The 13,027-nt window shown below is 40.1% G+C and overlaps 1 protein-coding gene across 1 annotated transcript in view; it reads left to right on the forward strand.

Annotated features, from left to right (window-relative positions):
* Nucleotides 1–603: 603 nt before the first annotated feature.
* KIAA0907 (KIAA0907 ortholog) overlaps nt 604–13,027 on the forward strand; it is a 17,422-nt gene continuing 4,998 nt past the window's right edge. The window contains exons 1-11 of the mRNA XM_010838265.1: nt 604–697; nt 1,177–1,393; nt 4,246–4,374; nt 4,710–4,789; nt 6,236–6,288; nt 6,540–6,703; nt 7,974–8,185; nt 8,742–8,802; nt 10,727–10,784; nt 11,022–11,275; nt 12,969–13,027. Of these exons, the coding sequence (XP_010836567.1) occupies nt 660–697; nt 1,177–1,393; nt 4,246–4,374; nt 4,710–4,789; nt 6,236–6,288; nt 6,540–6,703; nt 7,974–8,185; nt 8,742–8,802; nt 10,727–10,784; nt 11,022–11,275; nt 12,969–13,027 (1,325 nt within the window). The 5' untranslated portion in view covers nt 604–659. The remainder of the gene's footprint in view (nt 698–1,176; nt 1,394–4,245; nt 4,375–4,709; nt 4,790–6,235; nt 6,289–6,539; nt 6,704–7,973; nt 8,186–8,741; nt 8,803–10,726; nt 10,785–11,021; nt 11,276–12,968) is intronic.

Here is a 13,027-nt window from a genome sequence, read left to right on the forward strand (position 1 = left end):
AAGTTCAGCATTCTGTCTTCTTCATCTTTGCTTATCACACAGTCCTATTCTATGTAATTGCCCGCGTGCCTACCCCGCCACATTATAACTAACAGAAAGGGAGGACCCGCGGCTGGTTTGTCATAATTTATATGCCTCGCTCTTAAAATGGGGCTAGGCGCACAGAAAAGAAGAAAAAAAAAAAAATTCTTCGAATAACCTTTGAGAGGAGGAATCGTTTCCATTTTCCTAAACATGTAACTGAAACGTAAAGTTCGTAAAAGTCGTGGGAAAGCACACTTCCAAGCCACAGGCTGGGACTCCACAGGAATGTTAGTGAATTTGGGGTAAAACCTGTTTAATTCCCTGACTCATGCGTATTGTCTTCTAGGCTACCAACTTGCCCACAGCAAAGATGAATTCTCCTTGCCCCAATTCTTCCTTAATATGAGGTTTAACAGCCATCTTTTTGAAGGGCAAGGCGCAAGCAGGAAGGTCAAACCCTAGAGGCTCCCACAACTCCAGATGCCTTGAAATCAGAGTCCAATAGGAATAGACGTTTACACCGGAACCGCTTTGCCTCACGACCGGAAGAGGCTCTGCGTAAGGGCGTTGGGGGCGGAAGTGACGGGAAGGTGGTAGTGGAGTAGTTGGCGGGTGGTTGATCAGACCCGGTCGCCATGTCCGCGGGGAGCGCGACACATCCTGGAGCCGGCGGGTAAAGCTTCGCGGGAGAGGGCATCTCAGGGAGCGTGGGGAGCAGGAGAGGCAGAGGGATCATGGGAAGCAGCGTATGGGTGGAAGGGCCCTGAGGTGGGAAGTGGACATACTGGAGGGCCGGACCTTTGGGGCGAAGGGTGGTGAGCAGGCCTGGAGTCCCTGGAAAAGGCTGGCGGGGATCAAAAAGAGGAGAAAAGCAGGGACTTCGGGAAGGCCGAACTAAGGGGGAGGCGGAAACGAGGACGTATGGGACAGAGTGGAATCTTAATAGGGATGACGGAGGAGAAAGGAAGTAGATTCTGGAACGAGGTTGGAAGAAGTATTTGGGGAAATGTTGCAGTAGTTCTAAGGAGAGACGGTAATTCCATTTTTGATAGGAGAGTCGAAATTGTAAATGCGTGTTAAGGTGTCGTAAGGGGAGAAAAATATAACTGAAAGCTTTGATGGGGCCTAATATTTTTTCTTTTACTTCCGTAGGCGCCGCAGCAAATGGGACCAACCAGCTCCAGCCCCTATTCTGTTTTTGCCACCGGCGACCCCAGGGGGGGAGGTTACCAGCAGTGGGGGAAGCCCGGGGGGCTCCACAGCTGCACCCTCTGGAGCCTTGGATGCTGCTGCTGCTGTGGCGGCCAAGATCAATGCCATGCTCATGGCCAAAGGAAAGCTGAAACCAACTCAGAATGCTGCTGAGAAGGTATTTGAAGTTGAGGGGACTCTGCTAATTGCAGTATTAATGGGGGTTATTTTGTAATCTCCCAATAATTTGGATGAATGAAAGAGAAAACAGAGATACAGTAATTAAAGATACTTATATTTGAAATGTATTTGATAATATCTTGTGATTTGTTTTTAGGAGGCAGTGTGATTGAATTTATTTCACTTAGTTCAGCTTAAGTTCTATGTATATGACAAGAATACTGGAGTGGGTTGCCATTGCCTTCTCCAGGAGATCTTCCTGACCCAGGGATTGAACCCTGGTCTCCCGCATTGTAGGCAGATCCTTTACTGTCTGAGCCACCAGGGAAGTCATAATTATCTAAAGCAGTGGTGTAGTATGTCTTTTGATAACATGTACGTTTTCCCTGAAGTCAGAAGAGAAATTCAGATAAATCGCGTGGTTTAAATTGTCGTGTCCAGTTAAAAAGCTGTAGATTCAGATATCTAATGACTGCCTAACTGAAGTGCAGTTAAACATCAACTAAAATGATTAATTGATATGTGAGTTGTTTTGCTGTTTTCATACAAATTAGGAAATTATTTGGTCGTTTTATAAAATCCCTGTTAAAATTAGAAGCTTACAGCTGAAATGGGTCTGAACTTTGAAGCCTTTATCTTGCTGCAGAATGCAAGAATTTTCCTACAGAACAAGGAGCACAGTTCTGTTTATATTGCTAGAATACAAGCTTTGCGGTCAGGGGGAAAAACAACCTTGCGACAAGTATGCAGTGGATTATTGTCACCAGTTTATAGATACGGGAACATTAGGTTCATGAATGGAAAGTTAACTTGTCTTAGACCTGTAAATGGTAGACGCAGATGTCTGACTTCAGTGTCACCTCAGACTCGGGGTGTTTAGCTTTTGTTTGGAGTTGGAGAATTCAGTTTGTTCCAAGACAGCCCATTCCGTTGTAGTTTTCATGTGAAAAACAATTATTTTGGTTTAATTAAAATTGCCTTCCTTGGTACCTGTGAAGAGTTCTGCTTAAAAACGCAATGCATGTGGTGATGGATATGTTAATTAGTGTGTTTGGTGGTAATTATTTCACACTGTGTGTGTATATATTTATATCAAAATGTAAAATTGTACACCTTAAATGTTTACAGTTTTGTCAGTTGGTACTTCAGTAAAGCTGGGTGGGCTGGGGGGAGAAAGGAAATGTAATTCCTCAGCCTTCCAGTTTGTCAATAGATAATATCTATCAGTAGGCCAGAAGCTGTGTGGATGTTTTAATGCTTGAGTTCTGTGGATTTGTTGAAAACTTGTAGTGAATTGGAAGTTTGTTATTCATTGTATTTTTTTGGTTTGAAGAGATCATGTGAGTCAATTGTTTCTTTGTAAAATCTAGAAGGAAATACTAAAAGCACATTGATGGAGATGGATGCTTGAATGTTAAAATTATTAATATTGACGTTACTCATTTAGACTTATTTTTTTCTTTTAAAAAAGTAATCTCTAAAATGGTAATTGAACCCAGCAGAAGGCAGCATGGTGCACAAATACTGGATTTAGAATCAGAATACCTACATATGAAACCTAGAATCCCCAGTTACTGGTTGTAAATTTCAGGATTTAGTTCCTTGGTTATGTTAGCCACATTAGTCGACGTGTGGATGGTGACACCCATATTGGACTGGCAAGTGGAAAACAGAGTTCTGTTGGACAACACTGATACGCACCTTTAAAGGCATAAGGATTCAGTGAGATAAGGTGTGTAAATGCATTCTGAAAGTCAGTAAAGGAAAAGAGAGATTGTGGAGTTTAGTGTGCTTCCACATTTTTAAAATCCCTAATGTGCAAATAAATAATCTGTATTTTACTTTCTTTGTGCTGTCCATGGCAACTAAGGGTTGGGGAAGGCTATCTTGAGGTTAAAGTTTTTGAGATAACACTCAAATTCAGCTATCTGGAGTTGCCTGTAGTTTATTTTAATTATTTTAGGGGGCCATGTCACGTAGCTTGTGGGATCTTAATTCCCCAACCTGGGATTAAACCCAGACCCTCAGCAGAGAAAGCTTGGCATCCTAACCACTAGACCACCAGGGAATTCCCTGTAGTTTATTTTTAAAATTTTTAAATTTTATTAACTTTAAAAAATTATAGTTGATTTACAAAGTTATGCTAATTTCTGCCGTACAGCATTTTTTGTTTTACTTTTTATTAAAGTGTAGTTGATTTTACATTGTTGTGGATTTGCCCATAGTTTAAATTGAGAGAGAACAGTCAGGTTTTAGAATCTTACTTGTCTTTTCATTCATTCTCTTTGTTCTTCCTTAAGAGAGTAATGGGATGTGAACTGGATACAATTGAAGGATTTCTGAGGTTTCTGTAGGAATAGAATTTTTTGTGTTGTGACCTAGTGTTGGCACACAGGCAGCTTTCTACTACACGGATGGGGTGTGCGCGTAGTTGGGCTCAGGTAGGTTGTGCATGGACTCTGCCCTATATTTTACTACACCTGTAGCTATCTAATTGAGCAGTAAAGCATCATAACTTGGCCTTTAATTTTCCTTTTGGAGATTGCAGCTTTTAGTCCATAGCGTTTCTGTAATCATATGGTCATAAAAATGCACACAGGGCCAAGGTTACAAAGATATCTAATGATGGCCTTCAAGTAAATTGACTGTATGTGGTGTCATTTTATGGAGGTTTTGTTTGCTTTCTTACTTTGTTGATGACGAATGACCAAGGAATATTTCCAGGTGTGTTTGCTAGGTGGAGGGGATCGGTAAGGAGTTAGTGGCACTTGGGAAAGTGTAGTTTTAAATTGAACAGCAAAGAGATTATTTCGTCATATGAACTTTTTAATGTAATTTCTCCTGTTACAGCTTCAGGCCCCTGGCAAAGGCCTAACTAGCAATAAAAGCAAGGATGACCTGGTTGTGGCTGAAGTAGAGATCAACGATGTGCCTCTCACATGTAGGAACTTGCTGACCCGAGGACAGACTCAAGATGAGGTATGGAGATGTTGGGCCTCTGTGGGGAAGGTGGTGGGTGGATGTAGTGTCAGAAAAACAAGGCCTTTAAACACAAACAGGAGTCAGATTTTTATTAGTGGTTTTGGGTCTGCAAAGTCAGGATCAGGTTTAACTGTGGAAGAACTTACTCGTGACAGTAAAGAAACAGATAGGGGTGAATTCCTTGAGTTAGCTTCAGTTAAAATTTCAGATACTAGGAGGGAACTCACTCCTACGTATTGATGGAGTGAATGAATGGGGGAAATCTATATCCTGCCGCCTGTCATTGAACTCAGTGAATTGCCCAATCATCTAATGCATTGTTTGCTTTTTAGATCAGCCGACTTAGTGGGGCTGCAGTGTCAACTCGAGGGAGGTTCATGACAACTGAGGAGAAGGCCAAAGTAGGACCAGGGTAAGTATGCATATCCTATACTTTGGGGAAGAGTTGGATATAGGACTCACAGTAGCTTCATATTAGTCATTTGTAGGGAATATGTGTACATGCTTGCTTGGTTAGTAGCTATACACACACGCATGTGCGCGCACTCATTTTATAGCAGAATTTGAGACATCTCGAAACAGATGTAAGAAGTATTGGCAGCTGTTTCTTTCCTCTTGCTGTTTGGTTTTTTACTTGACAATTAATGCTTTTACTGGAGGAAATAAATTAGACTAAACTGTGAGAGAAGACAGTAGTTGTTAATGTTTACTGTATATCTAAGTTTTTTTCTATGGAAATATTTCCCCCAACAAGTGGGTTCCTACTTTGTTATACTCTCCCTTTTAGAAAATTCCTTTTATCAGATTCCTTATTACCACTGTGATAATTATAGGTTGTAAGTTGTCCATATAAAGGTTTCATCTCAGTTTAGTTTCATTACTTCCATTATCCAGTTTTTGAGGGCAGGTATTCAGGCAGTGCAACATTTTTCATATTGGCTTAAACTTAATATAATTAGGAGGCAAAATTTGCTCTCTACCTCAAGCTAAGACTGTATTTTAACCTTGCATATGTGCTGGTTATTGTTTTAAACATTTTTTTCTTTAAACACAGTTATATTTTGCTGACAGCTTTTTATTAGTATGGTTGTTGATCACTTTATTGTTATAATCGCAATTTAAGTGAGTTTCTGGTTTTGATTTGTTATTTTTGGCTGTATTGGGTCTTTGTTGGACTTCAGTTGCAGCAAGCAGGAGCTACTCTTTGTTGTGGTGCGTGGGCCTCTCATTGTGGTGGCTTCTCATGCTGCGGAACGTGGGTTCTACGTGCGTGGGCTTCAGTAGTTGCTGCCCACCAGCTTCGTTGCTCTGCAGTGTGTGGCATCTTCCCAGACCAGGGATTGAACCCATGGCCTCTGTATTGGCAGGCATATTCTTAACCACTGAACCACCAAGTAACCCCATGTTATGTTAGAGGCTAAAGAGGCTTCTCAGTTGGGTGTGGACCTTTAAAGAAATATGCGTGTATGTATGTATATATATATGCCACCACTCTTGGCACATTAGGTTGGATAGCCAAGAGCCCTTTTGTCCATAACTTAATAGACGGCCAACAGAAAGAAATTCTGTTCTCAAACATTGGGTTATCCAGAAGACTAGAGATTAATGTTCATGAGCCTATAAGAGCATATTTGATCCCTGTGTGGCCCCATTTACTTTAAGCAGCCAGCAAAGTATTCATTTGCCAGCTATAAAACCATGTTCTTAGAAATTTAACTAGCAACAGGCATTTTCATGTATATGGTCTCCTTTACTTATTTAGAAACATTCGAGTGATACCAGATTAGGTTTGGTGACCCATTTGACACCTTTGGTTGTGACCAGCTTGCTATCATCATTTTAATATTTCTCTTTATAGGGATCGTCCATTGTATCTTCATGTTCAGGGCCAGACACGGGAATTAGTGGACAGTAAGTAATTGTTTTGACTCACATACTGCTTTTTGTGAGGAGCAAAGTATTACATGTAATAAGTTGGCAAACTGTTTGTTCCTGGTGGCTGTTTTAACTCTTCTTTATGAACTGCTCATGAATATATTTGGGTAGTCCATAAAATGGATTAAAAACACAAGTAACTGAGGATTGGCCTGTGTTTATCATTGTTGTTTATCTGTTTGTTCATTTCTTTAATGTAGTACCCTACTGTCTGTGTTTTTCCCTAGGAGCTGTAAACCGAATCAAAGAAATTATTACCAATGGGGTAGTCAAAGCTGCAACAGGGACAAGTCCAACTTTTAATGGTGCAACAGTCACTGTCTATCACCAGCCAGCACCCATTGCACAACTGTCTCCAGCTGTTAGCCAGAAGCCTCCCTTCCAGTCAGGGGTATGTTTTATGGAGAGATCATTAACAGTGTTATCATTTCTGTAAAAATGATATATGCCAAATACTATAGGGAGTATGAAGAAAAAAATAAAACCCTGAAGTTCCAACCTAAAAGTTTACCCTGTTGATAATCCTATTAATGGACCATTCAGGTTAGTGAACATCTGAACACACATCTCTTTATACTGATACATTCTAGATGTCAACTTTAAAAAAAAAATGCATAACATGAGAGTTGAGAGTTAAGTTTTATTTGGGCCAGTATGAAAACTGTAGCCTGGGAGATAGTGGCTCAAATCGTTCTCAGAGACTGTTCCAGAGAGATAGAGGGGAAGGACAGTATATATGTGATTTTGGTAAAGTGGGAGTACATGTAATTAAGCATGTTTATTTTTTAGGAAGTTCTTCTGGTTTCATAAAGCTTCTGCTAGTCACGAGAAATAGTCATCACCATGAAGGATTTTAGTGCTTTTCTAGGTACAAGGAGATGTAAAAATTAGACTCATAGAATCAGCTCTTGAGAATAGCTAGCTATTTGAAGACCTGTCCTGCCAGTTTTCTGGGAGCGCAAGAGTGCCTCATTTCTGTTTTCCACCCTGAACTCCTTTCAGAGGGTACTGAAGGTCAGCAGTGGCCGCAGCACATGATTTAATCCTTGCAGAGGGAGATGGCAAGCATACATGGCAAGTGCCGGTTTGTGGTTGACACAGAAAAGGGACTGATAGATCAAAGAGTACACATACTGTGCATTTTGAAGTTAGTGGTTTGGTTTAAATTAGTAAACTTAACTGGAGGACTAAGAAGGCTGAGTCTGATGAAGCAAGACTCTGCTGATACAATCCTCCTAGAAAAAAAGGGTTGGAGAGAGCAGCCCTCCGTGTGTTATAGAATATCACAGGGTTGACTGTATGACCCGACATTCTACTCCAGTTTTACAGGAGACTGTCTTTGCTATTTCTTATACAGTAAGTGGATATACTTACTCAGTATTGAATCTTGGGTTTTCACTTCTTAAGTAGATTTCACTGAACAGAGTTAGATGTTAATGTTGTAGGTATGTACGTGGAATATGTGGTTTGTGTTTAAATTAAGCAACTTGATAGGGTTTATTTTTTAGGTTCATGGTAGTAATTACAGGGCGGGTGGGGCGTCTTTATTCTGGAAGTGATTGAAAGTATCTGGAGGATTAAAGTATTTTGCCTAATAATTTTCATTTTTAGGATTTATTTATGTATTCTGTTTTAATTAGAGATATTCTGTTCTTCTGCAGATGCATTATGTTCAAGATAAATTATTCGTGGGTCTTGAACATGCTGTGCCCACTTTTAATGTCAAGGAGAAAGTGGAAGGTCCAGGCTGCACCTATTTGCAGCACATTCAGATTGAAACAGGTGCCAAAGTCTTCCTACGAGGGAAAGGCTCAGGCTGCATTGAGCCAGCATCTGGCCGAGAAGCTTTTGAACCTATGTACATTTACATCAGGTATGGATGGATAGAGCCAAGGATATTTGGATACTTGTCAGCTGATCAGTACAGGCAGAAGTGACTCAAGAGGAGCAAGAGAATATGAGCTTAATAAGTAGTAGCATTAGGAACTTAAGTAAATAATAGCAGTAATCGCTTTGTAATTAATAAAAACTGAAGTAGAGGTGTGATTGGATTTTTTAGTATTTACATCTTTGGGTTTTATAAGAGTCTGTGATCATTAAATGAGCTGCGGTAAGCTTGAAATAACTTTCATTTAAACCTATGACACTATTAATACATTTTAAAATAATTTTAGCGATCTTTAAATAGGTTTTGTTTGTATCAAGAAATACCGTTACTCAAAGAAGGAGAACATAACATTTATGGTAATGATATTAGTTACATCTTGAAGGGCTTAAGGACTCTTTTTGTGTTTCTGTTTTGTGATATTCAGAAACTTAGATTTGTGCTACATTGACTATACTGCATTTATAAAACAGCATACAAAGTGGAAGCAGAATTCTGTGTCTTTTTCTTTCTTTCAAATTTATTGGTTCTTACGTCTTTACAGTCATCCCAAACCAGAAGGCCTAGCTGCTGCCAAGAAGCTCTGTGAGAATCTCTTGCAAACAGTAAGTTATATTTATCTGTCTGAAACTCATTTAGAAGATCTACTGCCATCTTGGACTGTGTCTTAGCTATTTTTCTACCTGTATGAGTTTCCTAGGCCTCCCATATCAAATTCCCACAAACCAGATGACTTAAAACAACAGACCTTTATTCTCTCATAGTTCAGGAAGCCAGAAGTCCAAATTCAAGGTGTGGGCAAGCTTGGTTCCTTCTGAAGGCTCCGAGGGAGAATCCATTCCATTCCTCTCAACTAGCTTGTTAATAATTAACCTGCAGTCCTTGGCATTCTTTGCCTTGTGTCAGCCTGACTCTGCCTCCATCTTCACCTGGCTTTTCCTGTGTCTCTCTTATCTCCTCTCATAAGAAGGAGGAGATTGGATTTTACGGTCCACTCTAATCCAGCATGACTGCAACTTAACGATCTCCATCTGTAAAGACCTTGTTTCCAAATGAGGTCATATTCCAGTGTTCTTTGGCAGACATAAATTTGGTAGGGGGTTGAAACAACACTTCAAACTACTGCATTATTCCAGCAACTGATACTCTCTGTAAGGAAGTCAGACTCCCCTAGCCAGGGTCACTATTGACTTGCATTTCTTCTTCAGGAGCTATTTCAGTATGACATTTCCACTATATAGTATCATACAGTCTGAGTGTTGTCAGTTATTTAAATACCACTATTAATCCTGGTCAGGTTGTTTATGATCTGAATTCCAAATTTAATATTAGCTTTAGATGAGGTGGGTTGAGTTATCACAGTTGGAAGCCAGTCATCCTTTGCAGTATCCTTTGGGCTGCTTTGTCCATTCTGTTTATTCTATAATCAAATAACCAGAAGTTAAACTGTAGGTTTTTTTATAGCACCTAAAGGAAATCAGGTTCGAGGGGTTGAATATGTTCAATCTTGCATTATTTGGTAATTTAAGGAATTTGGTATCAGGTGTCTCAGGATGAAGCTGTTATTTCCTTTGCTTTTGTAAGGTAACGTGATTTACCAACCCTTGTCTCATATAACTTCCTTGACCAGTTCCTCATCTTTTTCTTTGTTGTTACTAAGTAGCAACAAAGTTGGACTTAGTAAGATCCTTACAATGAAGAACTGGATGGAAGAGGTAATAAACCTTCATTAAACCATGAGCTCCTTGAGAGCGAATTACCCTTATTGGTAATTCTTTTATTTATTATAAAAGAATGAATGGTTTCTCTACAGTTAAGCAGAAAACTTAGAAATATCTTAACTGCTTAATTTCTGTGGCTCTGTGAATGATTTTCTACCCTAGAATTGGGTCAGTTGGGGTGGGGGCTTAGGATGCTCCCCTCAAATTGCTTCCCTAATGCTGCAGACCCCAGTTCGATCCCTGGGTTGGGGAAGATCCCCTGGAGAAGGGAAAGGCTACCCACTCCAGTATCCTGGCCTGGAGAATTCCCATAGTCCATGGGGTTGCAAAGAGTCAGACATGACTGAGCGACTTTCACTTCACTTAGGGTGCTCCTGATGGTCTATGTCTCTTGTTCCCCAAACCTGTGTTAGTAATTTATTGGTGTGCCTCATTAGAATTAAAAGTGTGTGTGTGCTCAGTTGTGTCTGACCCTTGGTGATCCCATGGACTGCAGCCCACCAGACTCCTCTGTCCGTGGGATTCTGCCAGCAAGAATACTGGAGTAGGTTGCCATTTCTTCCTTCAGGGAATCTTTCTGACCCAGGGAATCTAACCCATGTCTTCTGCATTGGCAGGTGAATTCTTTACCACTGAATTACCTGGGAGGCCCCCAAATTTAGATTAAACAAGTCTAATAAATTTGATTGAAACATTGATAGAAATGTTTTGGCTTCTAATTTGCTTTGATCCTAGAATTATATATCCTTATATATACACTAAGTGAATAGAGTGTTCCATATTGATTTGTCTTCCCTTCACTTTTCAGGTTCATGCTGAATACTCTAGATTTGTGAATCAGATTAATACTGCTGTACCTTTACCAGGTGTGTATGTCTTGAAGTGGTAAAAAAATATTTTGGTAGTGATATTAATGAATAAAGTAAGATACTTGAAGTTAAAGTAACTGTGCCAGGGCACTAATAATATTCACTTTAACTTAGGGTAATTTGGAAAGCCATTTGTGCCTCAGTAGTTTTCTTCCCTAGAGATTAAGTTTAATATTCAGCTAAAATGTCTCATTCTGCTGCAGCTGATTAAACACTTTTTTTCTTCCCCCTCAGGCTATACACAACCCTCTGCTATAAGTAGTGTCCCTCCTCAGCCACCATATTATCCATCCAATGGCTATCAGTCTGGTTACCCTGTTGTTCCCCCTCCTCAGCAGCCAGTTCAACCTCCTTACGGAGTACCAAGTATAGTGCCACCAGCTGTTTCTTTGGCACCTGGAGTCTTGCCAGCATTACCCACTGGAGTTCCACCTGTGCCAACACAATACCCGATAACACAAGTGCAGCCTCCAGCTAGCACTGGACAGGTAGGATGCCTGGATATGAAATATGAGACCGTTGAATTAGGAGAAATTGGGGCAGGGACGGGGGGAAAGGTGGTGGTATTATTCAGAAGCAACTGGAATTCGAGGTGTTTCTTCCTGTGTTCTCACCATCGAACTACCTGAATACTTTGGAAAAAGTGTGTACATGTGTATATTTATCCTAAAGTTTACAATTTTATAACTTTTGCCACCAAATACTACTTTAGAGCACAAGTTGTTGAGCTTTTCACGAAAGGCTGGAAGATAAATATTTTAGGCTTCGTGGGCCATACAGTTTCTGCCATAAGTACTGCATTCTTGCTGTAGCGGAAAAGCCATCGCTACACGAGGAAATGGATGAGCATGACTATGTTCTAATAACTTGATTTACAAAAACAGATAGCCGGCCAGAATCATAGTTTACGTGTCCTGGGCTTTGCAGTGTTAAAGTTCTCATGGATTAGGGCTGGCATACCACACTCGTCTAAATGATTGGAACTGATTTGCTAATCTTAGAAGAAATATATCATATACAGGTGTTCTAGGCCAAGAGGTATGTGAGCTTTCTAAATGAAAGGATTATAAATGCTGGTATATATTTCTCAAGCTAGGAAAGTAGAATTTTAGAAAAAGAATAAATAGCCACCTCATTTAGATTATGTACCCTTCTTATAGGCAGGGGAAGGAGTGATGAAAGCATGGTAATGGATTTATGGCAGGTCCTCCTCTGTGGGCCTCTCATAGTGTACCCATGCCAGAGAAAACAGCCTCGAACCATTGCCCAGTCTCTTTACCTGTGGGCTGTGAGCACTGAAAGCGGTTGTACAGGGTGAAACCAAGAATGGGCTTATGAACTCAATTCTGTTTGTGGTCCCCTAGTCATAATTATTTTACCTTACATTTAGGCAGAGCTATAGTTCTGCAGCTTTGAGCCACATTCTCTCGTAATTGGGAAGCAATATAGCAGAATGGTTAAGAGTATGGGTTTGGAGAGAGACTGGCAGGGTCCATGATGCTTCCCCATTTTTGAGCTGTGTGATCTTGGCAGAGAACTTAATCTATCCAGGCTCTAGTTTTCCTTGTATATAAAATGGCATAATCATTATATCCCAGAGTTGCAAGGATTAAGTAAGCAGTCAGTAAATATTAGCTGTTATTAGTGAAAGTTTTGCTTTTAGAAGTGCTTGTTTTCTCTAATATATCTATCTTTTCCTTTTTGGAACAACCTCTTAAAACTATTATACTTGTTCTTGACATAGTTTATCCATGGAAATGATAGATGAAGTTGTACTTGCCACACAAGCCTTAGCAGCATTTTTGATCCAGAAAGAGCTAATTACATTGATGAAAGGGCCTTAAATAAGAGAATGTTCTTGCTTGAGAACTTCTGAACTAAGTAAGTGACTGGAGTGTCTGTTGTTTGTTCATGATCATGTTTGCTCCTGATGGCAAAAATGTGCAGCAGGTTTTTCCTGAGAGTTCAAAACATTGTAGTTTTTCAATTTCATGTTAGCTGCTGTGAAGGTAGGAAGACTAGGTGGTACTGTTACCAAATTTATACTTGAAGGAAACTTAGGACCAGAAGATGAAATATTTATATGTATCATATTGATCACAAGTATATTGTAAACATCCTTTAGTTAATTTGTTAGTTGGGCATTCTCACACTTTCCTCCTTGGTTTGTTTTGGTCCCAGAGTCCGATGAGTGGGCCTTTTATTCCTGCTGCTCCTGTCAAAACTGCCTTGCCTGCCGG

The sequence above is a fragment of the Bison bison genome, unplaced genomic scaffold (assembly GCF_000754665.1).
Source record: "Bison bison bison isolate TAMUID 2011002044 unplaced genomic scaffold, Bison_UMD1.0 scf7180017864093, whole genome shotgun sequence".
In the NCBI taxonomy this organism is placed as follows: domain Eukaryota; kingdom Metazoa; phylum Chordata; class Mammalia; order Artiodactyla; family Bovidae; genus Bison; species Bison bison.